This window comes from Gavia stellata, chromosome 12 (assembly GCF_030936135.1).
Source record: "Gavia stellata isolate bGavSte3 chromosome 12, bGavSte3.hap2, whole genome shotgun sequence".
In the NCBI taxonomy this organism is placed as follows: domain Eukaryota; kingdom Metazoa; phylum Chordata; class Aves; order Gaviiformes; family Gaviidae; genus Gavia; species Gavia stellata.
In genome coordinates this window covers 12,312,357-12,339,556 of record NC_082605.1, presented here as the reverse complement: position 1 = coordinate 12,339,556, position 27,200 = coordinate 12,312,357, and the positions used below count along the sequence as shown (strand labels likewise).

The 27,200-nt window shown below is 37.2% G+C and overlaps 1 protein-coding gene across 1 annotated transcript in view; it reads left to right on the top strand.

Moving 5' to 3' along the window:
* Positions 1-27,200, top strand: part of EEFSEC (eukaryotic elongation factor, selenocysteine-tRNA specific) — a 125,449-nt gene that overhangs the window by 46,048 nt on the left and 52,201 nt on the right. Inside the window, exon 5 of the mRNA XM_059823242.1 lies at positions 22,651-23,292. Coding sequence (XP_059679225.1) covers positions 22,651-23,292 — 642 coding nt within the window. The remainder of the gene's footprint in view (positions 1-22,650; positions 23,293-27,200) is intronic.

Here is a 27,200-nt window from a genome sequence, read left to right as displayed (position 1 = left end):
TCCCTGCCAGCTAGAGACAGTTGGGGTATAGATTGCTTTCTAATGGATTAGAAAAATTACCAAAACTATACAAATTTCCTCCTACAGTAGATCTGAAAAGGGAGAGATTTGTGTGTAATTTCTGTATTGCTTCTATCTGCTTAAACCATCTTTAAATGACCGACTGGGATCCAAACTCCACATGAAGTGCAGCATTGTTGGAAGCAATACTGTTCTCTGAGGTAGACTTTAACTTCTGCGGTATTTCAATGATACTGATTGCTTGTTCAGGTTACCTGCAATGCTGACTGGTTGCGGTTAATGCATGAGATAATTTCAAGTGTGTTTTGTGCTATTGCCACACGAATAATTTTGCCTTAATAGTTAGAAAGCGCATAGACTTCTTATTGGTTAAGAACTGGTATGCCGTTCAGCGGGGTTTAAAATGAGGAAGAAATATAGGATCATCTTGACTCTGAGTAGATGAAAATACTGTGTGAGATGAACATCCTGTTTTTATTTGATACAGTGACTGATTTTTCTTAGATAAATCAAATTACATTTTTTTCTGTCCAGATTTCAGTAAATAATTTGTGTCGTGAGAACTGTTAGAAAAGCTGAAGAAAGTTGTTACAGAAATACAAGGTGGGAAAGAAACTGAGCTGCAGAAGAGGGGACCAATGGACCTAACAGGAAAATTATACAGGTAGAGTTGTTCTGACGTTGGTCTTGGCACTGAAGTGCAATAGTTTCACTAGTGACTGCATGCACTCTCCTGTGTGTATGTAGGTGTTCTCCCCACTAGCGTGCTCTCCTGACTAGTGTGGACTGCTGGCAGATATGACTTCCATGCGTAGTCTATGATGCTCAGTATTCTGTAGCTCTTTGGGAATTACCAATATGCTGTGTTGCTGGATCTGATGGAAAAGCTCAGTATCGCAGTACGAAAGAGTGCCACAATTGAAGAAATGGAATATGTTCTTGTGTGTCATATTGGTGAGCAATTTGGCTTCAGTATGGCAACATATTTAAGGATAAGCAAATATGTAGGTTTGTGACTTCAAAACAAAGTTGAAAAGGAAACCAAACGTCTAATAACCTATTAAGAAGACACCTGACATTTAGATTTATCTCTGTTGCTTTAACTTCCCTCATCTGCTCATTCTACTTTTTCTCCTGCCTATTTCTACCTTTTTCTATCAATAGCTTCTTTTTCCAGTCTCAAAGTTTGCTCTTCAAAGGGACTGATCTTTTCCACTTACACCATCGATTGAAGAAACTTTTTTGTCCCTCCTCCTCAGCTGCTGTTGCAATCTTGAGTAACAGTGCAGTTATGTATGCTTCTTTCCCCTTCCCCTTGAGTACATCTTAGCTTGAAACCTCTGGTGCTTGAAACCAGCATCAGTGAGGGTCAGATGAGAAATCCTGGGATGTCACTTTTAAACTTGTTTCCATAGGCTGAAGCTAGAGTGCATATGATGAGAGAAAGGACAAGACCTGATAAACATTGAGTGGTGTTACCCTCTCATGGGCAGTTTCTGAAGATGAATAAGCATGTTCTGATACCTCCTCTAAAGGATATGCCAGCTATTGATTTCCTAGGGCTAAATGTCTTGCATTTATAGTTTGAAAAAAGGAGTCCTGGAGCCATCTAAAGTGGGTACTTTAAGCAATGGTCCTGTAAGCTGCGTACAGGAGGAGAAAGGTCTTAAGACAACTTGAGCCATGACCGGGATGCAGCTGGACAAAAACATGCATGTTATCTTGGGACTTGTGAGGTAACATAGTTCCTGTCGAACAGTTGCTACTCCAGTGATCGTGTTGCGTTCTTGGGTTTGTGTACCCTGGGGTTCAAGATCAGTTTGAAACTAAGTTAATGGACATTGCTATAATATTCACAAACTTTGATCCAAATGCCTTTTTGTTTAAACTTTATGGTAACTTTTTAAAGCAAAGGGTGGCTGGTTTGTGTTTGCATAACTTGTTTGCTTAAGCATTGCTGCTGCCAGGTCATTAACTTTATTTTTATTTGTTTTAATTTATCAGGTAGAATTGTTCTCAATCCAATTCAATTGAAAACAGACCCACATGCATGTATATGTACTGTTTGAGCAGGAATCTTATTGGAATGCTTGAATAGTAATTGGAAAGGTAACCTCCTGTATGGTAAACATAGCTTTCACATTGCATTCCTGCTGTGAATGTAACTTTAGTATGAGTAGGCTTAGTTAGGGCAGTGAGTAACTATCATGTTTTAGATATTTAAGTTCAAGTGCTGGAGGCTTTGGCAACATTTCAGTAACCAGAATGAAGTAAGGGAATGTCACTTTTTGTTCTTCCTTGGTCATCCATGTACAGTACAATTCCTCATTTGATCAGGCTTTTAAGAAGCAGAACAATTCAGCGAGCACTGCATTAACTAAGCCATGGTCTGTGTATTACAAAGTTCTGCATGGGCAAAAAAAGGAGCTGAATATTGAAAACATTATTTAACCAAGACTATTGGAGATAAACTTCTCAATTTGACCAAAAGACAGAAGAATGTGGACTAGTGCATAAGCGCCCAGGACTCTATAATCTGTCTGTTACCAGAGTACTTTCTTGAAGTATTACTATAATGCCATAGGAAGTCCTCTGGATTTCATGCCTTGTACTGTGTGTTCTTGAGATAACCCCATTTATAAAAGTCTAAGTTTTATTCTTTATTACTATGAAAATTACATGAGAATTGACTTCGCTCTTTGAATGTTTTTTCAGCTCATCACCTGAACCTGTTGTCATGTGCTTGTGACAATAACATGTATTGTTGAAACTAAATGTAAGATATATCTCTTCACTAGAGTAGTCCCATAACTTATAATAGCTGATGCAGTTTGAAATGAAAGTAATACTAGAGAGAGCCAACATTTACAGTATCAGCTGGAATATTGTAATTATGTAAGCTGCCCAGATAGCACTGTGATGAACGTGATACAAATGCCTAGATACAGATTTTCATTTGCAACTGTCTGAAACGCAATCTACAAACTCCCAGCCTTTTCATGGTTGTGAAGATTAGCTTGAAAGCATATGCCATAAAAGTCAGTTGGCTTCTCTCTCTTTCTCCTCTAATGAATAAATAATCAAGAATAAACATTTCACACTTTAGAAATCACAACAAAAAAGTTAAACAGCCTTTTTAAAGAGTCAGTGTAGCTAATAGATCTTCAAATGCTTAAATTGTAGACTTAAAAACTATCAGGCCTTTGTGAAAGTTGGATTTAGTAGTTGACCAGTCTTCTGTCTAGGCAACCTGTTTTCTAAGATATATTCTATATATAGGGTTTGTAATAGATTCTGCAGAAGAATGGCAGAGATGGCCTTACTCCTTGTTCAGTTTAGGTGGAAGAAATCAGCCATGAGAACAGATTAACTCATTGGAAGCAATGACCCTGTTATATATGCAGGCATCAATATTTTTCTTCAATGGAAAAGAGACAGAGGTACTGAAAGTGATTCAGAAGTTTGTCACAAGTTTTGTGTGAGGCTTCAGAACCTCTTGAAGTTCTTCTGCTCTTTCTCAGTATTCTTTTAACCACTTTGTTTTCTTCGTTTCAGTTACTATGTTGTAGTTGCTTTTTCTTAATATTATATTCACTATATAATGAATTTCAATAGATTTTTGTTAACCATCCCTAGAAGAGGTTGTTGTCTGATGTGCAACACCTAGTACATAGGACTGCAACAAGTTAAATCGTGGCTTAGGGGAAAAAAAAACGTGTGCTATTATAAGTCAGTTTTGAAATATGGGTGTTATTCATGTGGTGTTTTCTTTGCGTAGTTGAAGACATTGATTCTGCTTGTGGAGATTAGTTGACAATAACTTGGAAGTCTACAGGGAGTGAGGAACATGCAGGTATACCACAAACACTCAAAACCACAAAAAAGAGGATGGTAAGGGGAAACTTGAAAATACATATTTTTAGTAAAGGGCTGAAATAAATACCAGTAAGACTAAAATAAATGTCCAGTTTGGCCTTGAGTCAACACAAAGCAACACCAATTAGTTTAGTCTAAATACAAAGAAGTATACAGATCTTTGTAAAAATAAAACACAAAATCCCATCCTGGATTATTTTGCATTGAGTTTTGGGAGAGAATTGGAATCAGGTGGTGATTGAATAAGAATAACATTTTGTACAACACGTGTTTCTATTTCAAATAATTCCTTTTCTGTTGTTGACATGATGCTCTTTTTTGGGGAGAAACAGTTGTTTGTACAGAATATATTAATGTGGCAAGGATCATCAAATGAATGCTTCATTCCAGTCTTGTCAAAGGCTACTTGATTGCTTGGGCTTCCGAAGATGTTATTAAGTATCTTCGCCCAAGGGTAGGTCTTCAATCTCTTATGGGTGGAGGTAGAGGAATTTCTCCAATGTGGTGATACAGGGTAGGGTCCTAACTTGCTCTGAGCCCTCCCGTGAGGCTTAATGTGAACCTGAGATGCTACATAAGATTGAAGTTTGACATAATTCATTCCAATGTGTTAATATTTGTCAGGCATGCAGTTCCCTAAATGGTGGGGAAAATGGTGGAAGTCTCCAAGTTGGTAGAAAATCGTGATGGTGTTTGCTTTTCCTTCTTGCAGCAAGTGCTAACAGCTTAGTCGAAAGTTCTAAGTTAACGTTCATAGTCAAATACTTTTTTGTAATGCAAAAAGTTCAAAATTTTTTCAAGTCTTTACTTTTACTTGCATCCTTGCTTTGTTTTTCTTTTCACTTTTACCACCCACCCATCCTATCTGTTCAGGTTGTTGAACTTCTATTTTTAAATCCCCTTTACAGATGTGTGATATGTGCAGAAAACACATAAGTGGTTGTCTTCTCTGAGATTACAGGCTCTACCCCTGCCTTTAGAGAGGCTCGTAAAGATATCAAAAATCTCTGGGGGGAAAAAAAAAAAATCTTTGCAAACTCCAGGTTAACTGTTGGGAATAGGGGTAATAAGGGTAACAAGAATATGTTTAGGGAAGACAATTGTGGCTTCAGTAGCCTCTGCCTCTTTAAAAACATGTATATGCTGAACTGATTTGGTGGATTATCAGAAACATGGAAGTTTTTTTTAAGGGATGTTTTTGGCAGGAAGCTAAACAGTGTTTTTAAAAAATGACACTAATTTTCTAGTAAAAACACCCAAATGTGAATGTAAGAGTTCTAGTCACTTTATTTTCAGGGGTTTGGGGGCTTTTTTTTTTTTTTACACAAGCTTCCTGTTTTAATTTTGATTAGAAAAAGCAAAAGCATGATAAATTCTTTTGGTGTTGTTGATCATTAATATTGGCAAGATGTTTTAAAGATTAATACGTGGGAAGAGAGATGGGCAAAGCAATTTTTGTGTCAGACTTAAATAAGGGAGAAGAAAGAAAAGTTAATATTAAGGCATAGTTTTGTGGTTATGGTGTGACTCACAAGAAAGACTTAGGCCATCTGACATGTACATTACAAACAGTTGTAAAAACATACCATTAGATATCCACAATGTGTAGTGGGCTGAGTTAATGTTATTTTGAATCCATAATGTTAAAGTTATCTGGCACAGTGAGTGTAACTCCACAAATCAAGCATTGTATTACTGCTTTTTTGTTTTATGTTACATTGTCGTCCCTGATGGACAAGGTCCTTTCTGATCAGCTCAGCAGCCAAGTTTTAATCCTGCCTTTCATTTGTTCAGTGTCATCTAGCTATGCTGACACCAGCCAGGGCTTTTTACTTGAGTCAGGGTTTAGATAGACTTTGACAGAAAGAATACAGTGATGCAATTAAATTTTTTTTATAATTACGCACAATATGCATGCTTGGTTTTTTGCTATTTCCCTGTATATGGAAAATCAAATTCGCAAAAGGTGTTCGCATTTGTGTTTAAATGTGATTATATTTTTAATTTTTCCCTAATGGGTCTCTAAATCTCAAATTGTGTGGTGATAATTTTTCCTGACGTGAACCTTTGCATATGTATAGTTTTGAACCTATTGGACCTATACCTGTGTCTGAGCATGACCATGTAGAAACGAGTCTTGTGTCTTCCTGATGTTTCATATACTGTTAAAATTTCCTGGGAACCTTTGTTCAGAATTTGAACTCATGTGTTTTGTTTTCAGTTTCTAAAAGCAATGGCTTCTGTAATGGATTCCTTAGCTTCAGTCTCAGCTCTGATTGAGACATTGTAAACATTTAATAGCTTTAAAAGAAGCTTTTTGGAAACTACAGTATCTGTGGTATGCACTATATGTAAGAAGGGTTTTTTATGTTTTCATTTCAGGAGAGTTTTTTCTTTTACAAAGCTATGAAGATGAGCTTTTTTCACACCTTTGTGATAAAGGGTGAGCTTCAGGGTCTGGTTCAGATTCTGTTTAATCTTAGCCTTAACACAGTTAAGACTTTGGTGTTTAAATCACCTTGCAAAAATAATTGATTCCATCTATTTTTTTTACCTGTGTTTGTAAGTCAAATATTAAGACTTCAGTAGGTTGATACAGAAGCTATGAATGGCATGTTTAAAAAAAAAAAATCTTCCCCCTACATAGCAGTTTTAACAAGTGGGATTTGGTTTGAGAGGCTGACCATGTCTTCTACACTGATAATAAGAGGAAAGTACTTTTCAGAGTGCACAGAGATGGCGCAGGAAGTCTTGAAAGCCAGGTGGGTTGGTTTTTTGTGGGGGAGGGTTTTTGTTAGATTTTTCTAATACAGGTACTGAAAGTTGGGGTCATAAAGAAAAACAGATTGTCAGAGATGCTGATTATCCTAGTTAACACTCAAATAATTTGCAGCCATGACAGCTCAGTGTTCATGTAAATTGGGCTGCTTTTATTTAATGATGGATTTAGTTGTTGAACTGTAAAAAAAGGCCAATGAAGTACTGTAGCTATATTTTATTTTTGGGCCTAAGACTTTCCCCTGCTATATTTAAAGAGTGTATTAGATGCATTTCTCATATGCAATTTTCTGTGTGGCAATTATATCTAGTTTGAGTTTGTAGCGCTCTGATAATGATCAGAATTCTACAATAATGAAAAATAAATCATGAGCTGGAACAGGCAAATATTGGGGCTTTTGAACCTTCGGAGTAATTTTTTTTATCATGTTTTTGTTCATAAATACAACAAGCTTTAGTTTCTGTGAAGCAGACATTGTAGTGAAAATGGGAAAAGCTGAAACCAGCACAGGCAGGTGCTGAGCAAATGTCTCCAACAGCTCTCACAAGGGTTGTGTTACAGATCTTCAATTCTTTTTATTAATCTGCTCAGAATCTCACTTCTCAGATTTGGACTTTAATTTCTGGGTGATTTTGTGATCTAAGCATCCAGATGTATACCTGTTGCTTAAATCTAATTCCAGCCAGCCTTCCAAGATTTGTTTACCCCTTGTGCTTCCCAGGCTCTCTCAGGTACCTTCTCCTCAGAGCTGGTATATTGTTGCTTCAAGATAATTTTGACTGACAAAATTATGGGACCACACACTTGGGGTATTTAGTTCTACATTTTTGCAAGTGTGGTTCAAAAGGTATAGGACTTAAGTGTTCCAAAAGCATGAATGTTTTCAGCCTCATCAATTATTTTTAATATTAAAAGTCAGCAGATGGAGCCAAAGGCTTGTAGAAAAATTACTTGTGCTGAATGTATATTAAACTACAAAGCCTGCTAAGTTTAATAATGTTTCTATTGAAATTTATAACAGCAAAGCTATTTATTTGCTGCTAAACCTCATACTAGCATCCTTTTTTCACTCCCTTGTTTTTGTGCAGAGTGAGAGCTCACCCCTTCATATACCGGGGAGTCTAACAAGACTAAGAAGAGTAAAGTTTGAGTGGGAACCTGATTTTCTTTGTAGATTTACATCTGCAGAAGGTTTTCTGCAGCATTGTTCACCACTTGATCAGAAAAAATGGTGTTATATTTTGTCAATATTTTTACTTTTCCTAAGAGCACAGTAATTGGAATCCACTATTGAGGGTTAGATTGGAATTCATTGCAACCTCATTTTCATTATTGCACAGTTGGTAAGGTACTGGGGTTTCATGCTTTTCTTCTGAAGCAACTGAAATAAGCCTTTGCCTTAGATAATATGTCAGACTTGATATTCTAATAGGCTAACCCTATGCTTTTGTTAAATATTTAACATTCTTTTGGGATTTTAAATAATATCTTTAGAAAAACAAGGTGGTGGATTGTTTTCCAAACAGTGTGCAATTTATCCCACTTTAATAAAATAAAAAAACCAAAGGCAGTAAGTGGTACCTTTTACAGGAAAAGGGAGAAAAGACTGTCATAGTTATAAAATACGATATCCAGAGGGGATGCAAGAAATGATGATGCTGACTGAACAGAGAATATTCCAGTGGTATAGTATTGTTTTGCCTTTTAGTAAAGACAGAAAAATGAAAATGTTAAGTGACTAACGGCAGCCGTTTTGTCTAACTATTAAACTTCATTTTAAAAATTTTCTCCTCTAAAGCTAATCTTCTGAAGGGTTATGAAATGTACATGTGTTACACATACAATATAGAGTAAGTCGTGTATAAATGTCTGCTTAAGTATTGTATGTATATTTTTCCTCATTTTTGTTTTACTGATTATTGAAGCTAGGTCTCTTTAGTTCGGAGCAAGCATCTGCTTAGAGTGACTTTGGAAACTTGGCTTACTGGCCAAGTTAAAAGCTTTTCTTATTTTTCTGTCTATCTTTGGCCTCATCTGTGTTTAAATTATCTTTCCCCCACTCCTCCTGTTGGAAGACAGTGATAAAACTTCAACCAGCTCGCTGACTTAATTTCCTCTAATCAACATTGGCTGTAGCAGCAAGAGTTTCTAACGTTGACTTTTTTCTTTTGAATGATATAATCAGTTTGTAGGTTCAGATTTACTCCTGACTTACTCTAGGCTTTTTCTAGTTGGACATTTTTCTTCCTAAATAAAAGTACTCAGTCACTTCCAATAAAATTATATTTTCTTTTCAAGCCATTTGAATTGTGCCCCAAAAAATCATAAAATACAGGACTAGAGGGTGTATCCCAAATTATATCTTAGTCCAGTCTCCTAAAATTGCAAGTAACCAAATCTTGCAGTCTCATTGTGATGAGTATCTTCTGTATTTATATTCACATAGAAGAATATCAATGCATCTTTTAGAATAAAGAGAGTATAAACTTGTGACATAGCAAAAAGCGCTGTGTCTTCCTACATTTAAGAGACTTCTGGATATACAGTCCAAGTTCAGTATCGATTTGCACTGAGATAAATGCTGATATCCTCTGTGTAACATTGCCCTTAAAGATGAGAAGAATGTTTTGGCTAATGAAGAACAGTTGGTAGATGTGGTGGCTGGTGCAGTGGGTCTCCTCAGCAGAGATGCTGTACAAAAAGCAGCGGTAACTTCCTGGTGTTAGTGGTGCATGGTTTTTCAATTGCAAGTTGTTGTCTTTGTCTCCCTTTAAAATGCTCTTCTGATGCTAGGTATCTCGCCTAGATTTTAGTAAGGAGCAATCCTAACTGGGTGTTTTATAATTCTGTACACTTTTTTCGGCGATGTCTACCTCCACATTGTGTGTGGGCTGTCCTTGGGTGTTTCTTAATCATTTTAAATTAAGGAGGTGCATACAGTTACAGTATATATAATGTATCAAGAGAGAAAGTCATGATGCAGTTTTGCGCTATTGAGGAAGTACGTATTCCCTCAGTATTTTGGGGAAATGGGAGCTTATGAGAGCTAGTGACTACAGTGAAAAATCTGCAAATGAGGGAACCTGGTCATGAAGAAGTACTTCTAAAAAATCCGATGTAACTTTTAAAACTACATTGGCCAAAAAAACCCCAAACCCCAAATAACATAGTGAATAAGGAAAAAATTTTGCATTTGGTGAATAGGGTAGATGAGCTTCCTTTGGACTGGATCCAGTCATCTCAAAGAATTTCTTGTGGCCTGCACACTTTGGATTACATGTAATTTCAATTTAAAAAGAAAAGGTTCTAGCTTTTGAGGCTGTGATGGAGTGACAGTTGCAGTTTTCCAGTCCTGACTGCAGACACAGCAGAGACATGTGGAATCTTCCGGTCTTGGAATGTTAATTTTGAAGCCTGATTGTGGTACTTTGAAATGTCACAGACCATTTCAGTGAAGGTTGTCTCAGCAGGTGTGACTGGGCACGCAACAGCCGTGAGACCCAAAGGCTAGGAAGTAGAAAAATCTGCTAGGAAAGAAATCTAGCAGAAAAAGAGTTATACATAGATAGGAAAAAAAAGAGAAACAAAAGGCAAGAAAAGCTGGTTTTGGTGTGCCGCAATACTGTATAAAGTATTCAAAGATTGTTCCAGCAGTAACAGTCCACTCTCATAGGCTTCAGGTTGCCCTCCTTACTTTTACCAAGCTTTTATTGTTGGTGATCTGCTGTCAAGTATTTTTGTGTGATGGCTCTAGTGCTGTCTCGTGTGTTACCCATGCATGTTGCAGCCTCAGTGAGCCTATTTTTGAGGTCCCTTCGTGGACCACATTTAGCTTCCTTTTAAAAAGACCCATAATGGATTAAAATGATTTATAAATTGACAGCTGTTTTTCATCTCTTTCTCCTGACTGATGATCATTTTGTTGTTGTTGATATATAAACTCCCAGAGCATATCTTCCTCAAGTTTTTTTTTTTTTGGAAAATACTCTGATGGAGTGAATCCTAAAACAAATCAATAAATAAAAGCTCAAGTGCATTTTTTTCATACTTTATCCTGAATATCACATTATGTGGTAAACATCACATTAGCCAAGGGAATCCTGTTGAGGATTCAGTGTGCCTCAGTGGTACTTGCACATCTCTCTGCATGATGGGCTTGTTCCCTTCCTGGAGTTGCAGTAGGTTTCCTATCTGCCAAGGTTCCTTTGCAGGTGTCTGTGATACTTGATACTGGAAAATGAGGCTACTTGTTTTAAATAAGAAATGAATTTGCACAGAAGTTCAGAAATACTGAAATATGTTGATGTTAGTTGAAATTTGTTTGGATCCTGATGAAGGTTTAAAAATCATGTCAGTAGGACTGCCACTAAAAAGAGGGTGCACGTGTAAAATGTAGAAATATTTATTCACCTGATGACAGCTGAGAGGTTTAGGCAAATAGAAAGTGTGTTTAGAAGATAATAGTTTGGAGTTCTATCGTTTGAATACAGCTCCTGGCTGTCATTGTCAGAATATACTAGGTATGTGTGCAGCATATATCAGGAATTATTTCTTTTATAATCAAGCCTAGGGTTTTTTCAAATTGGACAGCTCTTCCACAGCAAGTTAAGAAATCCTTGAGAGGCAAAGAAGTCACAACTCTGTCTATTGTAAATGCTTGTTGTATCAGAGGTGAGGGACCCTTTTCATGAGTTAATCAAAAAGACCTATGCAAACAAGCAAGAGGATTTTTTTTCCTCAGTCAGTCACTACAGTTACAGAGCCTGACATTGTTAGGTCAACCTTCGTGATCTCATAGGCTACTGCATACTCTTGTGCGCCAGAGCCCTCTTAATAAAAATGTGGGGCACTGGATACACAAATTCGTAGCAGCTGTCACAGCTGGGCTGTGGTGAAGTTTGGTCAAGACCCTTTGAACTTTTTATTTCACACTAATCCCATTTAGTGTGATCAATATATGGACCTCCAGCTCCTAGGTCTGTTAATTAGGTGTCAAGTGTTGGGTTGGCCGGTGTCAGGCTGTAAAATACAAACACAGAAGAGACAATCAGTAGGGAAGTGAAGTGTTTATTGTCTGAATGTGTAAGAGCCATCGGTTCTGAAAAGTTGCCTTCCTAGTCTACGATGTCCTTAGGGATCTTGAGAGTCTTTTCTGGTTGGGGGCTGCAGAGTAATGTAAAAGATCCAATTCTACTAATTATTTGATGTTAGAGTAGCTCTTTGCTTACTTTCTTCCACCCCCCACCCCCCCTTTTTTTTATTCCCTGTTAATAAAAATGTTTAATAATTGCTCTGGTAACTATTTGCATTGGGTTGTTTAAGATGGGAGTCCTTCTTTTGTGTATGTACATCTAAAATGAAGCTTTGAAGACTTTACCAATATTTATTTTAACTTGTGCTTTGTAGCATTCAGGGAATAGACAGGATAACTTAGATCTTCATTTCCCCATCTCAAAGAATCTCTGGAGTTTTTTTGAACTCCCCCATCTTTAGTTCGCTATCATTTAGGGAAGGGTAAATATGTAGAATGATATTTCAGCTTTCATACATTTTTGGGTTCTTTTATTTCAGTCTTCCAGTGACAGAAAAGACTGGGGAGTTGAGAGTACTTTGTTTCATCTCCTTTGAAGAAAACCTTAAATTTATAATCCCGGATCAGACCTTTCCTATAACTCACGCAACTCATCCTGTTAACTGTTTTAATATATGGCACCGCTATTTCATTAAACAACATCCAGGAATAATTAGTTCAGCAACGATGCCTTGGAACAAAAGCCCTTGATTTCGTTTAACTTTATAAGTTGGTCTCTTTTGATCTACAGGAACACATCTGGGGCCTTTAAGAAAGCAGAAAGAAAAATATTAAATGTTTAGTAAGGCCATTGGTGAAGGTTTCAAAGCACAGTAACCCTTTGGTACCAGGATGTAGCTCAGAGGCAAAAAAGTGTGAATTTCTTATTTCATAAGATGTCACATGGCATCTCAATATGGTAAATGCTGGTTTTGCTAGCTGATGACCACTACATTTTGGCTTTATTTCCAGTTTTAAAAGATGCAGTCTCTTCATTCTTTCCTCAATTTTTCTCCTCCATTTTAATTCCCTTCTGCCTCCTTTCTTCCCAAGCTGCATGTGAATGGATTAATCAGAATCATTATTGTAAACATGACTTTTTTTACCATATATCTGTGCATTAGAATTTGGTTTTGCTATATTAAACTTTGCACCGTACTGCTTTGTTCTTTTAATAGCTTAGTGGTATTTGCCAAGATGGTAGGGATAAATCCATTTGTTCTTTACTCTAGACTGAACTGCTGAGATTTGGAAAATATACAGTGCAGTGGATATAAATTTACTTGTCTAATCTTAATCACTGTTACTGACTTGTATTAGAAAATGCTTACTCGTTGAACTCTCTTAAAATATGCCACCAAAAAAATCCTACCTCAAGGAAAAAAAAATCTATAAAGGTTTTGTATACCAATTGTTTTTTATTTCATAAAAAGGATTATTGTGAAAAATGCTTGTCTGATAGTAATTAATTCCTTTTTTTTTCTTATTTTCTTATAGCAGAGGTAGCCTTTGTTTTGATTGTAATTACTACAAGGAATTCACTAGGTGTAGTATTGTATCATTTAATTTTACTGATGCGCATACTTGCGTTTGCTTGTTTGCTGCATGGCACTAGAATGCTGTTGTGTTTATATTCTAAGTATTTAGTAGAAAATGTACAAATCATCACAATTAACGTTAATGTTTGCTACAGCTAATGAAGCCTACCAGATCCCTCAGTAATTATTCATCACCTTTGTTTCATTTTGTATAAATCATGGCTTCTATTAATGAGCTTATTTTAGAGAAGGGAATTTTGTTCATGAGAAAGAAATGAGCAAAAGAACTTTGGTCTTATTTTTCCTCTTGACCTGTCAAAATAGAAGTGAAAAGAGCTGAAAATTATTATTTTTCATTATAGGTTTTATTTTTAAATGCAGCTTTATGTTTGCTCTGTGTTTGTTTTCCTTAGTGAGCCTTTAACTCCAAGGTTATGACCCAGCACTGACCTCCTCTTTCCACTCTCAATTGCTTTTGACCTACTCCATTAAGTAAAAAGAAATAACCTAACAGAAGGGTAACCAGATCACTGCTACCACGCCAAGGAAACAGGCAGGCTTTGGGATGCTCTTCTTTAATCTCTCTATCCACAGAGCCTTCATTTTTAATTTGCAAAATTGAACCCAGATCGAGAGCAGTAAAGCCTGAATACGGTAAATATTCATGCCTCAGTGATCTAGAGTAGCTCCATTACATTTCAGAGATTGGGAGAATTACCTTTTGGATTATGTATATTCATGGGCTGATTTTTATTTGAGATATAATGTTACTCACATTGGGCTACATGTCGCATATTCTACCAAAACCAGCCTTCTCACAAAGCTCCGAATGTTCCTCAAGCATAAAAGTTTTACTTCTTTACCCTATAGTTTCCTCCCTTTTATGCTTTTCAAAGACTGGTAGTAAACAAATTTCTTTTAAAGAGGAAGGAAAAAAAAAAAATCCTAGTAGAAGTTCTTCTATAAAACCTTCAACCCTGTGTTTACTGTGATATATTCTTTTGCGTGTGACTTTGAAGTCTTCAGATAAAAGTATTATTATTGTTCTAAACCTAAATCTATTTGGAAAAAAGAATTCAGTTCATTCTGTTAGAAGAAGAAAATTCCAGACAGCCTTTCTTTAATCTATAATTTTGCATTGGGTTTGACTACTTTTTTTGGATTTGTTTTTTCTTTGAAAAATGTTTCGTTGAAATATTTTTTTATAAGTTGCAGAAATTTTAATTGGTATGTAAATGTTAGGCTTATTTTATGTCATAGTTTTACTATGGGTCTGACATTCTCTGGCTACTCATTGGCATTATATTAGGCTTTTAAAATGCGTACTTTGTCATCTATAGTGATGGATGGCACAAGCAGTACCACTTAATTTAAGGATACTTGACATCTTAAGAATCCTTTTTTGGTGACAAAAAAGAGAGATTTTAGTCATTTGGAGATGAAAGGTTATATAGTAGGTGTCTGGCTTCTGCTTCCTTCCATACATCTGTGGAGTGTGGGGATCTCATCCCTGCCTATGGCCCCCAGCATTCAACGTGTGCGATTGTTATTCTCTTTTGGCCAGAGGAATAAACGGGGATGTGGTCCCTCCCCTACATGAATAGATTCACCCAAATCTAGAAGAGGCAATACGGAGAGGAAATAAAGGTGCAGTGGGGCTTGGTGCTCTTGCTGTTCCCCTTGTTGAATCCCAGGTAGAGGAGGAGATGTAAGGGGTGGAAGCTGAAAAGCATATTAAGAACATGTTATTTACTGGGAAATACTGCAAGGGCAAATCATGCTTTGACCAGCCTGATTGCCTTCTGTGGCAAAATGTAGAGACAGGCAAAGTCATGACTTCAGTATGGCTTGGGAAACATCTCTCACAGCATTCTCATGGGGAAGCTGGGGAGGTATGGGTTGAATTTGGGGATTTTGGTGCGAGTTGAAAATTGGCTGAAGTGGTTAAGGCTATTGGAAGCTTTGCTGTGAATGAGGACAATTGCTATGAAATGATAAATATCCTGAAAAATCAGCTTTGCTTTCAAAAACTGGACGTTGAGTTTTTCTTGAGAATTTGGATTGTGACAAATTATGCAGTTGAGTTTCCTATCTGCAGCGGGGTGTAATGCCATGTTATATCACAAGGGTGACAAGATTACTGAAGTTTACCAAGTAAATACTCCAGTAAGATAGCATACATGCAATACAGTGTGAATCTGATGGTTTACAACAAATAATTAATTCAGGGCAGTTCGGTTAGAAAAGAAAATAGATAGAGGATAGTTTTCTTAGTCAGTGAGCTTTGTCCAACCTGTGCATGGGATGGATTAGGTCCTATTGAAAAATTTGAGATTATATACTTCAAGGCTACAGGAGAATGTATAGGCACAGAAGGTCACTTAACTTTATGTGCAAAATCTTAAGACTTGCTAATTTTTGATTTGTGGTTGTGTGCATGAATATAGCATACATGTAATTTTAATTTAAATTACTGCATTAAAGCAGAGCAGCATGAGAGTAAGATTGTTGACCTGCTTGTTTATTTACTGGATGCATAGCCATATTTTACATGCTGTGAAAGGAAACAAGCTAAAGGGACTTCAGTATCCCCTTTTATATTGCTTTATTCCAGCATTGCAGTGCAGGCTCTTCAGGCTATGGTGGTGTTTTATCAGGAGGAGGAGTATATTAAATAAAATCTGATAGCATGTGTGCAGCATTACATAAGCACCACAGTGGTCACATGCCCTTACAAATGTCACTTAGAATGATTCTTTTAATTTTTTTAGGTGAAATAGTTTTTCTTCCAGATGCTATATTCCTTTCCCATCTGGAGGTAAAGTGAGGCCATGGACAAATAATAGATTATAGAAATATTCAAGATCTTTCAGAAAATTGTTACTAAGCCACATGATCTTGGTGGCACCTGCAAACTTTGGAATTATTTTTGATTCTTTGAGGTTTCTACTCTTTGTAGTTGGTCCTAGCTGCCGTTTTGATGTTGGCTCAGAAGAGATGGCTTTCCACAACCTGAGCAGTGGGCAAAGTTTGCATCATGTGATTGTTGTTCAGCAATGTACTATTGACAGCTCCTGTTTCATCTCCATTTTATGCTGTTCTGAAATCCTGGTAGAAGATTTGGAACTAATGTTTCTCAATTTTTATTGAGATACGGCATGAACTGCAAAGGCATCTCAGAGATTTAAGAAAATATTCCATATCTTAATTTTAAAAATAAAAGATTTTTTTTTTTTATTTGAGTGGAGGATGTGGATGGATTAGGGCAGAGGCCTTGACTCATGATTTCTAAATGCTCGTTGTTGCTGTCTTGTGCCTTCACGGCCTAGGTGTACTTTTGACACTTTCAAGCAGGATTGGTTTGCCGCCTTTGCTAAACACGTTGCTGCTTACTCATCTATAGGACTCAGCTTTCACTTCTGAATGGTCATCCCTCAGAAAGCACAGCGTTCAGCATGCTTCATGTTTAGAAGAGAATTTGAGATCTGCTTATATGTGAGAGCAGTCTTATGTCTGAATTAGAGCTTTGCTTAATTTCAGTATGTGTGCTTAGACAGGGGTTGGCTGAAAACTGAAAATTGTGGTAGCCTTTCAGACAAGTGAACTGCATTTTTTTGACAGTGTAGCTTGAATACCCTCTGACCACCAAGAGATGATACTAGAAGCAGGAAGATGAGATGCCTTATTCTTTGTTTGGGTTTGTAGTAGAGCAGCAGGGGGGGAAGGCAGTCCTTGCTTTCAAATGCAGCAGATATGGGATGCATTTTGGCTGTGCAGTTGGGCCATGGTTTGCTGCTCTTCAGCTGTAAGCAGGTACTTCTACTGGATGAAATTAAGGTGGTGTTTCTTGTATTTGACACTCTGCTGCAATGTATGGTCAGTTTATGCCTCTTGTGGTTTGTTTTTCTTGTTTGTGTGCTGATTCAGGCAGGCTTCCTCTTGATGTATTTCTAAACCTCCAGGCTGAAATGGTGCTTGCTTCATTTATCAGTTCTTCTCCCTTCTTGGATGTAAGTTTAAAGATGCAGCTCTTAGCAGCTGGGCTCCGAGATGCGATCTTGATTTTAAACTGGTTGGAGTCCTCTGTATTTAAAGTGGGGTCTTTTTTTGTAATACATATGTAATACTGCTTTTATAAATAGTCCATTTATAATTAGTATTTTCTCTAATAGGTTATTAAGACTAATTATTTTAACTTTGCAGTTTCTCATCAGTATTACAGGGAAGTATGGTTGCTGTATCTATTGTATCAGAAAGATGCACTCACAGCATTGGGAGGCAGCAGGTTGGCTAGGTCCTTTAAAGAAGCTATGAGCAATGGCATATGGGTGATAACTTAATGGAAGTTGGATAAATAAAGGAAAAGAAGCTCTGACATATCAGGGGGAAAAGTCATTAGTGGACTTTTTCTGTATCCTGTTTTCTATTAGTCTGTACTAAACTGCTTTGAAAATCTTAGTGGGCTTTTCCTTTGGTCTTCAAATAACGGGTTCTCTTATATTGAACACATTTGTTTATCTCAAGGGCTGAACTGTTTGGGTGCTTTTGATTTCTGTTTTGCATTTTTTAATCTGCATTTGAACACATAAACTTCTTTCTCACCCTTTTAGTAGATCTTTACATAATGCTTTAGGAACATTTATGTGATTATACAAATAAAATTTAAAAAGAGAAGCAAATCCCTTTGCGAATGATGTAAGATTTCAACACATGGTTCTTCATTTATATGATGAGATATAATCAATTCCCTTGTGCCATTATCAGAAAATAAAACGTGAGTGAATTTCTCCAAAGTTTGTAGCAAGTTTTAGAATGGTATCCAAGTTTCCCATGTTTACCTACATTGTTTGTATGCAATGAAGTCTGTCTCTTTAAAGTTGCACTCAATATTTTTTACTTTCTTTCTGTGTCTAAATGCCTAATTCTCCAAAAGAAGAGGGAAATATGTCTCTATTTAGTGGATTGCTAAAATGGGCCTGCACTATTTTCATGGGCAAGATGAGATAAAAGTTGTTTTACAGACAGCATTTTGAGGACAAAAATTGGGTGCTCAGAGTAAATGCAGAGAAATGCTGAAGACATTGGTCATAGCTGGTCTCAGTTATGAATTGCTATCGCTCAGGACAGAATGCTCTGATGTATTTAACATCATTATGTTGGTAGGTGGTTAGGTGGACTTGAGTGGTCCAGCCCCAACTCCCTACTTGAAATTTCTATTGCTGTAAAGCTAAAGAAAATATGTGAAAGTTTAGAACTGTTCTATAACTTGTGGGGATCCCCTTACATAGGGAACCTAGACATGCATAAGAAAACCAAATCCAATACTGAGGGCCATTTGCATCCTTTTCAGTGCTTCCAGGTTTGTATTTTAAAGGCCAGACAAACCAAAGATGAATTTTAGTTATATACTTCAGTCTCTTGGAAAAAACCCCTACATTTGGAGTTTTTTAAATCATGGACGAATGTCTCTGTCAGTCGGGGTCAAAGTGAAATGGAATGAAATACTGTACTGATGTTCATGGTCTGCTCAGAAAACAGGAAGTTAGTGATTTAAAGTTACTCTGGCTCTTGTTATTTGATCCAGTGGGTGCAGATCAACTCACTGATTCACTTCTCTGCTGGTTCCACGCCTGACCTTTTGAAGGCGATGCAATTCCAACTCGGTTCTCATGTGATCTAATCCACCTCCCCCAACCACCTAAGCACACTCTAGTGTTGTTCTGGTCAGATTCTAATTCCTACTTACGTTATGCTCTTGGAACAGAGTTTATGGTTAGTTAAGATACTGTGCTGTAAACAGCTTGTACAGTCGATTCTGGTGCTGAGAACACATGGGGGGGGGGAAAGGAATGGGCTTGAATGTGTTCTTCCCATTTACTTTTCTTCTGTCCTCTTACGTGTGTATGGGAACTTTAGATAGAAGAATAGATACCACGAACATAAGGAGAAAAACTGTTTACATTTAAAACAAATATAGATGGGCTGATTAAATCATCTGCAAGGAGCTGGATAGGTCAGCACGAAGTGCTGATTTTTCAGTAGGTTGATTAATGCAGTATCTTTCCCTTCACGTGTCTGAGGACAAGCAAGCAAACCTGTCTGAAAGCCAGACCTAGCTACAAAGAAATCGGGTGATTCTTAAAGCTCTGGGTGAGCACAGCTAGGGTTGGGGGGCTTGCCTCCCATGAGACAGTTGGGGACAGCACAGGTAATCTGCTTTGCTTGGAGGGAAAAAGTTTTATTTTACATGATTTTGCAAATTTTCAGTTTTTTTTTTAATTAGGATAGTCTTTTCTGAAAGAGCAGCCTGAAAAGAAAATTAGTCAGGATCCAAGACTTTTCTTGAACTTGCATTGGAGACCGTGAGGACCATCAGCAAGTGTATGAATGGGAGCTATTCTGTTAAAGCCTCATGCAATGACGAAAAATACTCTTGTATTGATACTCCACTGCAGAGTTTCTCCTACACATAGGAATTACAGCAAGCTTTTGTCATGGAAAGTGACACTTTACAATTGTATACTCTTTTTTAATGTAGTTTAACACTGAGAAATGTGGAAGAACACAGCTAGTATTCTGATACAAGCGAGCTCTGTATGCCGTACTTGAGAACTGCAAATCTCACTGAAAAAGTTCAATCATGTGAAGTGAATATTTCAAAAGTACTTGTTAATTTTCTTTCTAATGGTTATTTATGGGCCGCATGTTAGATGCATCAAGCCTAATCATTTGAGTTAATTTAAGGGTGGAGAGTAGGCATACCACTTCGAGGAATGTTTCATAGATCCCTAATTAAAAGCTAAGATGTGTTCTGAGTATACGCACACAAAAATAGGCATTTTTAAACACAATCTTTATTCGTTCATGTTATCTGAGTTCTATGAAATATGTGTTTCAGATGAATGTATGTAGACTGTTTTAGAGACTGGCAAGTATTTTCTGTAATAATTTCGCTTGACTGTTTAGGTGGATAGTTTCTAAAAAGTATATTGTAAACTGGAATATTAATAGTAAAATAAAGAAAAATCTTTGTGGCTCCATTTTAAGGTAGAAGACTGCAGAGATCTTTGGTGCATCTTCCAGTTTTATGTTGAGGAGCAACAGGGATGGAAGATTCCTTAGTTCTTGTCAGTTTATTCACCCTATCCATGGTTGTGGAAGATTTCCTGGCAGTATTATCATACACAAAATCACAGAAGTCTTTCAAGCCCCTGTGGTTTGGGCTGGTACTTTCATATGGCAATTTCCATCTCGTAGTGCTTTTTTCTTTGAAACACAGGTTTAGAAAACCTTCTCTCTTTTTCCAAAGTCCTTAAACATTACTTGTATCATCAGTGTTGCAATTATCACAATGATTGAAACTGGTGAGGGAGGCCTAGGTTATAGTAAATGAAAGAAGGAAGGGTTTGATTCAAGCCACCATACTTCCAGCCTTCTGAAGTACAAGCTTGGAAGTGAATAGAGAGGTACAGGTAAATGCTAAACACTTTCTCTCCAATCTATCCAGTTAGGTTGTACTGTCCAGGAGGTTTGGCTAAAGGGATAAAGCGTATATATTTGAGTAGAAAAATGCTTGAAACTGAAATCCTAGTGAGTATTTAGAATGGCCTTTTAAGTCTGTTCTGACATTAGTTAAGATCATACCAAGCTATTTTGGTCCAGGCTTTTTAGTGAGGGGTTTTTCTCTTGCATGAAAACACCTCTTGATCTCCTTTCTCATAATATTCTGTGGATTCTCCAAGAATCCGCAGGTATTGATGTGGTATTTGATTTGAAAAATGTTGCAATAATGATTTATTATGATCTGAAAAAGGATGTTTCTTTTGGTTTTGGTTAGCAGCCAGAAATCTAGGGAACCCAAGCAATATTTATAGTGGTAAAGCTTATGGCCATTGTTATTTGTATAATTATGATTTCAAGAAGGCATACAGGATTTTTGTTGTTTTCTAGAAGCTGTGCAGCTGCTAGATTCCCCCCCCCCTTTTTTATCACCTTTCTGTATATTGCCTGTGACCATTTTTTGCTGACTTACATGGAGAGCTCTTTATATTTCAGTTGCTGAAGGTTTTAGTTCAGCTAATAGACTTAACATCTGCTCCTCTATTTTGATCTAAGTTTCTGCAATTTCTTCCTCTCTGGGTCTGTCTTCCTTTTTTTTTTTCCCCCTACAGTCTTCTCTTAGTGTTGCTTAGTTTGGTGATGTTGGGATTGGGCGTTACAAAGATTTGTCTGAAGCCAAATACCGTGCCCTTCATATAGGGCGGCAGGCTTTGTAGAAAAGGTGAAAAACATAGTTTTGTTTCCACTTATGCATTGCATCCAAGATGCAGAAAAAGGGCTGATATTTTCAGTATTCTCCTGTGAGTAAATAATTCTGTGATTAAAATTAATAAGGTTAACTTCTCTAGACTGTTCAGAGTCATCTAACCTAAATGATGTACTCTAAGCTGTGTGACGTACTGAGAATGAAGCCCAGATCTGCTGAGTCCAATCCTTTGGTTTGGAATTCTCTTCATCAGTGCTGATCTTTAAAAGCTTATTTAATTCTTCTTTTCCTCTTGAGAACTCCTTGAAATAAGTAATATAATAGCAAGCTCATTAAGGTCAAACTTTTATAGCATCTGGGAAGAGCTAAATAAATTTTAAGTATTAGTGGTGGCCAATGCTGCGCTTCTTTTATGATAATCCTAACAAGTGGAACCCCACATTTTAGTGACAGTGATGCTAGCCATGTATTTATGAACATTCAATTCTTTGCAAGAAAGCTTTGAGGACGTTTTTTAAGAAATGGAATGTCATAGACTAGGCGATGGTATATTTTTGTATTACTAACTGTTTTGCAGTGATAGTTTACAAGATTTTATTGTGCTTGGTGTTGTACAAATACATTATAAGGAAAGGGTTTTTTTGTCCTGAGCATTTTTACAGTTGAATTAAAGTTGAAGTGTATGAAATTATTTTCATAGAAGGGGTGGGAAAACAGTCACATAGGTGCATGGATAGATATTGTAGTACTACACTTTTGATGGTGCAGGTGCTTAGGGGGAGTACATTAAATAAGCTGTTCCATGGTGTGGGTGTATCTGTTGATTTACAGGTATTTGTAGGTATTGCAGCACAGATGATGTAAATATCAACACAACTGTGGCTATGATAATCTTAGTCTTGTGAATAGAATAAGCTAAGAGGTTCAAACCTGTGGTAATTCTAAACGATGGGCTGTTCTCAGTCTGACTTTCTACTTTTTGAATTGCGGACTCTTCTAGAAGGTCAGTCATCTTACAAAAGAGCAGGGTGGCTTTGTGTTTGTGATGCACCTGTATGCAATTAATTGCTTCTTTTTTTTCTTGCTCTTTCATCAATAGGTGACAAAGAAGGTCAAGTCCATGCAGATGTTCCATACTCCCGTGACTTACGCTATGCAGGGTGACAGAGTCGGTATCTGTGTAACCCAGTTTGATCCCAAACTGCTAGAACGAGGCCTAATTTGCACCCCAGAATCACTTCATACCATCCATGCTGCAATAATTTCCCTGAAGAAAATCCAGTATTTTCGAGGAGCTCTTCACACCAAAGCCAAGTTTCATATCACAGTTGGTCATGAAACAGTTATGGGAAGAGTGTTGTTTTTCAGTCCAGCCCCTGCTGACTTCAATGAAGAAATTCAAGAAAATGTTTTTGATTTTGAAAAAGATTATCTTTATCAAGAGGAATATTTGTCCAAGGACTCAAATTCTTCAGAGGAGAACAAAGAAAATGACCAGGTAGGAGAAGTCCAGCTCCCAAGACAACAGTGGGCTTTGCTAGAGTTTGAAAAACCAGTCACTTGTCCTAAACTGTGCCTTGTGATCGGCTCCAAGCTGGATACAGATATTCATGCAAATACCTGCAGGTTGGCGTTCCATGGGGTACTGCTTCAAGGCATGGAAGACAAGAACTACATGGAGACTTTCCTTCCAAAGCTGAAAGTGTACAAACTGAAGCACAAAGAAGGACAGGTGGAAAGGGTAAGCTGTCTTTAATGCTGTACGTGGGAAGGGAAAACACTTGTTCTGCATAAGTATGTATATTGGTGGGCTACAGAATTTTCACTGTCATGTTCCAGAGTCTTTATACACATTTTTCTTACATTTGTATACCTAGTGTATTACATCCTGTCTGCTTGCAGTCAGAAATCACTGCTTACAAGTGACTGGTTTATTCAGTTCAATGCAGTGTTGAGTAATTTGATGCTGGTTTTTCATGGGTCCTTTTGATGCCTAGCCACTCTGTTCTTCCTGCAAACCTGCTTTGCTTGTGTGCCTTCCTAAGTGGCTCATCCGTTCTCTTCCCAGTTAACAAAACTTCCAGCTTTCCATTGACGTATTTTACATGGTCATTCTGCAGTACATTGAAAATGTAAACACAGTGTAAAACAAATAGAAAATAGCATTAGATTAAATAACACAAAGAACACTATTTTATGTATTTTCACGTTTTATTAAATAAGAACCTCAATTATTAACATCTGTTTTAGTAGGCAAAAAGAATTTCCTACAAGATGCCTTACAGAGGTATAGGGTGCTAAAGTTGGGATCAAGCTCGTGGCGTGGAGAACTTGGAGCCTTGATTAATGCATGTTGTTTTTGTGTTGCACAGGTGTTAATCTGTTATAGTGTACGTACTTGACCCACCTTATTGTGGCAGAAAATAGAGGTGCTTTCTGGAGGAGTTAGCATCTAAAGGAAGAACTTGATTGGGAATTTTTACTGTCGCTTCAGTACAGATAGATACACTTTCTATAGTGGTCTTGGTACTATTACACTGCTGTCATAAGTTTGATTATGGTGGTGGCTACCTTTCAGTAATTAGTGGAGAACCATTTGTTAATACATCCTGTAGTGGAATTTTTCATGATGAATGGTTTAGGTGGAGATGTGCAATACGTAAATAACTTAATTGCTTACCCCTAAATGAGCAGAGTTGATGTAAACTTTAGCAAATGTTTACTTGATGTATTAGTGCAGTAGGTTTTTCATTAACTTTTGGGTAAAGAACTATTAATTTTTATTTTCCTAATCTAAAACATCATTGTTGGAAGAAAATGTTTAGTGTTCTTCCTTCTTTTCAAAATTCCATAAAGCTGTGTTTGAGTACTGCATAATATCTCTCCTTACTTTACTGTAGGAGTAAACATTTAGCATACCCTACCATGTTTGCAATTTATAATGCAAACTTCTTGAATACTTTTTTGTTTGCTTTACTATTTTAATAGTAAAAAAATAAACCAAGATCTCTGTCAGGGCATGATTTTGAATTAGTGAGGCTGTTTTCTAAATGCCTCACTACATCAATTGATCAAATGAGCAATTCGTATTTCCCCCTTTTCTGTGAGGTTGCTATGTTGCTGTTTTAGCTTCTTTTTTAAAAAAAAAAAAAGTTTCTCCTTTGAATTTCCACTTACTGACTTTGGAGGCCATTCAAAGGAACTTACAGACCTGTGGTGTTGTGGTGGTTGTTTGGATGCCAATTTTGTGACTAGGAAGGAAAGTAGGAGGAGGATATCTGTAGCTTTCGGAAGGTTTTGTCTCTATTAATATGGGTTATGTGGGAGACCCAAAATCAGCAGTCACTCTTCAGAATTTTGGTACCAGGTGTATTGTTTCCTTTGTTTGAAATGGCCAGCTACCTTTCTTTTTGGCTGATGGTGAGGTTGAATTAGAACAACAGGTCCAAGGTGTTCTGTCCTCTAAGCTGGAGAGAAGCTTAGGCCAAATGTGTGTGTCTGGATACCAATTCTTGGGATGCTCTAGAGCCATCTGAACTCATGAAACATTTGTCTTTATCTTTGCTAAAAATTTACTCACTTGTGCATGGCCTATGCTGCTAATATCCAGAGAGACCTGGCTTACCAAGTCCTTTTGTTTCTCTGTGGCTATATGAATATGAATGAGAACAGAAGTTTTTGTGGCCCATGGAGACACATGCTGCTTTAACTGAAATGAACTGATCTCAGATTCTTTCTTTATTTTTGCTTCCAATGCATGGCACTAGTCTATGGGAGTTGAAAACTTGCAGAGTACCAACTGTGTGGGTTGTCTGACTGGGTTAACAGAGTTCTCTGTTAGCCTTGGTTGTGCATTTTTAATTGTTTATATTTAGTGTTATTTTCAAATCTTTTGCCAGTTTACTTATTCTGCTACTGATTTTACTGTGTAAATAATGGAATAATGTGAATCAAATTATGCATATTTTATTTTCTGGTCCAGAAAATAACCAATGAATGTGGGTTATTGAACATTCGACCAACAGTCTCATTTATTAAGCTGATATATTAGTGAACTGTTTTGGTATCTTCTTATGCCTTTTAAAATACAGAGGTGTGGGTATTATTATTTTATCCTGTCTTCATTTGTCACACACTGTGTGCTATATATGGGCCTTGATTACTGTCTGTATGAATACTAATTTGCCCTGTAAATGAACAGTTGCCATCGAATAGTCTGTCTGCAGGTTCGGTTTGTTCTTGGGTTCTGCCTCTTGTGGTACTGTAGATAGTCAGAGTTGGCATTTTCCCTGATGTGTGCCAAAAGGATAGTGGAGCAAATGTCATAGGAAAAGCTCATGATGTAAAGTCAAAGGGGCATGCAGGAGAGTTGGTGGGAAGAGGGTTGTGCCAGTTATAAAGGACCTGCTGGGGAAATACTTACAGTTAAGTTGAGGCAGCTACTATTAAGTCTGTGCTTTTGCAGAGCTGAGAGCAGCAGGAACAATTGGGTGGTACAGTGACTTATTTTAGTACACAAAGTCACTAGCTAATAGAAAATCTGAATCAGCTGGTCCCACCCTGCTGCTGATGGATGGCTGGAGATTAGGATCACTGAATTTAGGGTGTCTATTCTTGGCACTGATACAGGAAAATTCCTTTCTCTGTTGAGCAAGGAAGCTCCCCCCTCCTCACCTTCCCTGGGGAGGCATAAAAAATAATAATAATTAAAAAATACATGTTACCTTCATGAGAAGTGAACTTTTCTTCCAGAGAATACTGTTGGGGAAAATTAGCTTCATAACTTCCTGAAAGGCTGGGAGAGAGGGAGGCAGGGGCAGGGGCATGTCCCGCCTTCCCATGTTCAGCATGGGGTGGAAATACGCTCTCAGAACTGGGCTGTAGTGGAACTCCATAGTACCCATCTGTAAAACGCTGCAGCTGATCTGATGTGGGCTCTCCCAAGCCCCCTGCTTGCTGCTAGAATTAAAATAAATTCCCAGCACTTCAACTACCAGTTTACCCAGGAGAAATCAGGCATTTATGGTTTGGCTTTTTGTTCCTATTCTGATTAATTTCAGAGCACTAATGGAATAGTAAGAATTGTAAATTCGTTAAGTTTCAGCATCACTGTACTTTTCTTTTGTGCTCCTTGTGCACAGCACCCCCCTGGATTTTAACATTTATTTTTTCTTTAATAAAAGACCACCATTTATTCTCAAAGATTTTTATTTTTGGCTGTCTAGGAGCAAGTGTGACATTTTTTGCTGTTTCACATAGAAATCTTATCTATGAACTGGGTAAACACTGTATTTTAAAAAGGTAAAAAGTCATACTTAAATTAGGAATTGGTCTTGAATTGGCACATTTTAGTGGTAAGTCACACCTAAGCTTCCTGGTTTTTCTCATCTGTTCAAGTGATGGTAAATGTTCTACAAAAATTCAAGTACCCTTGCACTTTTGTACTGCTCACTGTTTCCTTTTGGTATCTTGCCTCATTAATGCGAAGACTTGAGTGGAGCACTGGGAGAGAAAGAATCAATGCCTTACTACTGGTGTTTGCCAGGATCTTTGAATTTACCTGTCTGCAGCATATCCTTGAGTCTTTCTTTTCACATCCTTGCTTATTTATCCACTGATTATTTTTTTTAAGGTATGTATTACTGTAGT